The sequence below is a fragment of the Fukomys damarensis genome, unplaced genomic scaffold, assembly GCF_012274545.1.
Source record: "Fukomys damarensis isolate Sample0158 unplaced genomic scaffold, DMR_v1.0_HiC HiC_scaffold_16, whole genome shotgun sequence".
Taxonomy (NCBI): Eukaryota; Metazoa; Chordata; class Mammalia; order Rodentia; family Bathyergidae; genus Fukomys; species Fukomys damarensis.
In genome coordinates, this window is record NW_022900928.1 from 83,723,454 (window position 1) to 83,725,529 (window position 2,076).

A 2,076-nucleotide genomic window follows, 5' to 3' on the forward strand; every position below is an offset into this window, starting at 1 on the left:
ATTTTGTATTTATATACCCAGCCTTAAAACTGAACCTAATGTATTTATAAAAAATCAGGTGGTATATTTATTTTACATAATTTAAATAATTAAAATAATTTGAATAAGGCATACTATTTGTTATTCAGGATAATAAAGAATTTGGATCCAGAGAGTAAATTATAAAGAGCTTGTTAAATTTACCTTACATACAATCTTTAATAATGTGCTTGAATTTTAATTTAAATGTAAGATTTTAAATTAAAAATTACTTCCACAACTTTTTTACTTCTCAGGGTGGGAGAGGATACCAGGCCCTGCCTCCCCAGGAGCTCATTGGAAATGCAGAATCTGGGGTCCTTCCAAGCACATATTTTTTTTCATTAAGTTTATTGGTACTGTTTAGGTATGCAGAACAGTTACATTCATCATTGGGATCTTGTACCTTTACATGGCTCTTATTTTTTTCCCATTCCCCTGCCCTCCCTTCACCCCTTCCACCTTTCCCTGTTTTTTTTTTTTTCCTCATTGCACCCTTCCCTGTTTGCAAATATTTTGTTTCCATTTCCAAGCATGTATTTAACAGGGTCTCCAGTTGGTTCCTTCAAAATTTGAGAAACACTGTGTTCTATCATGATGGTGAGAAAATAATTTAAATTTCCTAAGGGGAATGCTGAGCTGTTAGGTCATCACCAGAAGGGTCAGGGCAACTGTTCTGGGTTTGTAGGGGGCAGGGGACCCAACACAGTTGCTTCTGCCACAAGTGACTGTCAAGGAAGGGTAGGGGGTGGCATGGGCCATGCAGGGTGCTGCTCTGAGGAGCCATGGCCACTATGTCCCTGCAGATGGACTTGGGTGAGGACTGGTGGGTCCAGGAATTACTGAAGCGGAGGAAAGGTCAGGTTTGTATTGTTTCCTTGTGCTCTGTTTTTCAGGTTGTGAATGTGTGTTCCTTGCACAGGAGCGGAGGTCTCATTGCACATGACCAGGGTGACAGTGCTAGCCAGCCCAGGTGCAGGGCACTTCCTCAAAGACCTCCTTCTCTGGTCAGCGTAGCTCTTCAGTATCCCTGAGGCCCTGATCACAGTGTGCCTGAGCTCAGCCTTCGGGACACTGTGCTCAGGAGTAGGCAGTGAGGGGGCCTATGAGTTTCAGAGGAGACTCATGGCTGGGTGCCACACAGGGCATAGCTGCCTCTTGTGTGGGTTCATGCTGTCACATGCCAGTTCCCAGTATCTAGATATTATGGCCTCTGAAATTTTTAGCCAATGATTTAGATGCCTTGAGTGCCCTGGGGGCTGGCAGGGACAGAGCCAGGTGGGTATAGCCTCCATTACCTGTCCCAGAACCTCCCACTCTCCTCCTTGAACAGATGGCCATGGCTCTGTGTCCATTCCTGAGCTTGGGGCTGTGGGAGGGGCCTGTCCCCATTCTGGGTATCTGTTGTCACAGGCTTTGCACTCCAGCCAGAAGCCCTCCTGCTGCCCTGATGTCAGCCCCTGGGGCTCTGGGCCCCAGGCTGGGGAGACCCTGCCCATCATAGTCACCGTCACCCAAGGATAGAAGCTGATGAAATGCCCAGAGATGTTGGCTGTGACCTTTCAGTGTCTCTCAGGAGTGAGGGCTCACTGAGCCAATGAGAGGTGACTTCTGGGTGTGGAGTCATTGCATTTCAGACCTGGGAGTCTTCATTCAGTCCTTGTTACCCAAGAGTCATCTTGTTCACTGAGCACCAGCTTGTGACCTGTACCAGGCCCTGATGTGTGGGAGCAGGGACAGCCTGAGCCTGGTGGTGCTCACTACCTGGGGAAGGAACAGGGCAGGAGACCAGGAGCATGAAGTTCTGTGTGTGCAGGAATTCAGGGGAGGGGCCTGTGGGCCTGAGGGGTAACAGGGGTGTCCAGGCTGCCACACACCTATGTGAGGAGCCCACAGTCTGCCTGGTGGGGAATTTCAGTGCCATGGTCAGGTCCACTGGCTTCCCTGTGACCTCCCTGGTCAGGTGCTGCATGTGGATCTGTTACTCACACCTGAGAGAGCCAGGAAGGCAGCTTCTTCTTTTTGTTTTGTTTTGTTTTTTTTTTTTTTTTTTTTTTT

At 48.0% G+C, this 2,076-nt stretch overlaps 1 protein-coding gene across 1 annotated transcript in view; it reads left to right on the forward strand.

Moving 5' to 3' along the window:
* Positions 1-803: 803 nt before the first annotated feature.
* Ptprn2 (protein tyrosine phosphatase receptor type N2) overlaps positions 804-2,076 on the forward strand; it is a 523,272-nt gene continuing 521,999 nt past the window's right edge. The window contains exon 1 of the mRNA XM_033763957.1: positions 804-876. Within this exon, the coding sequence (XP_033619848.1) occupies positions 804-876 (73 nt within the window). The remainder of the gene's footprint in view (positions 877-2,076) is intronic.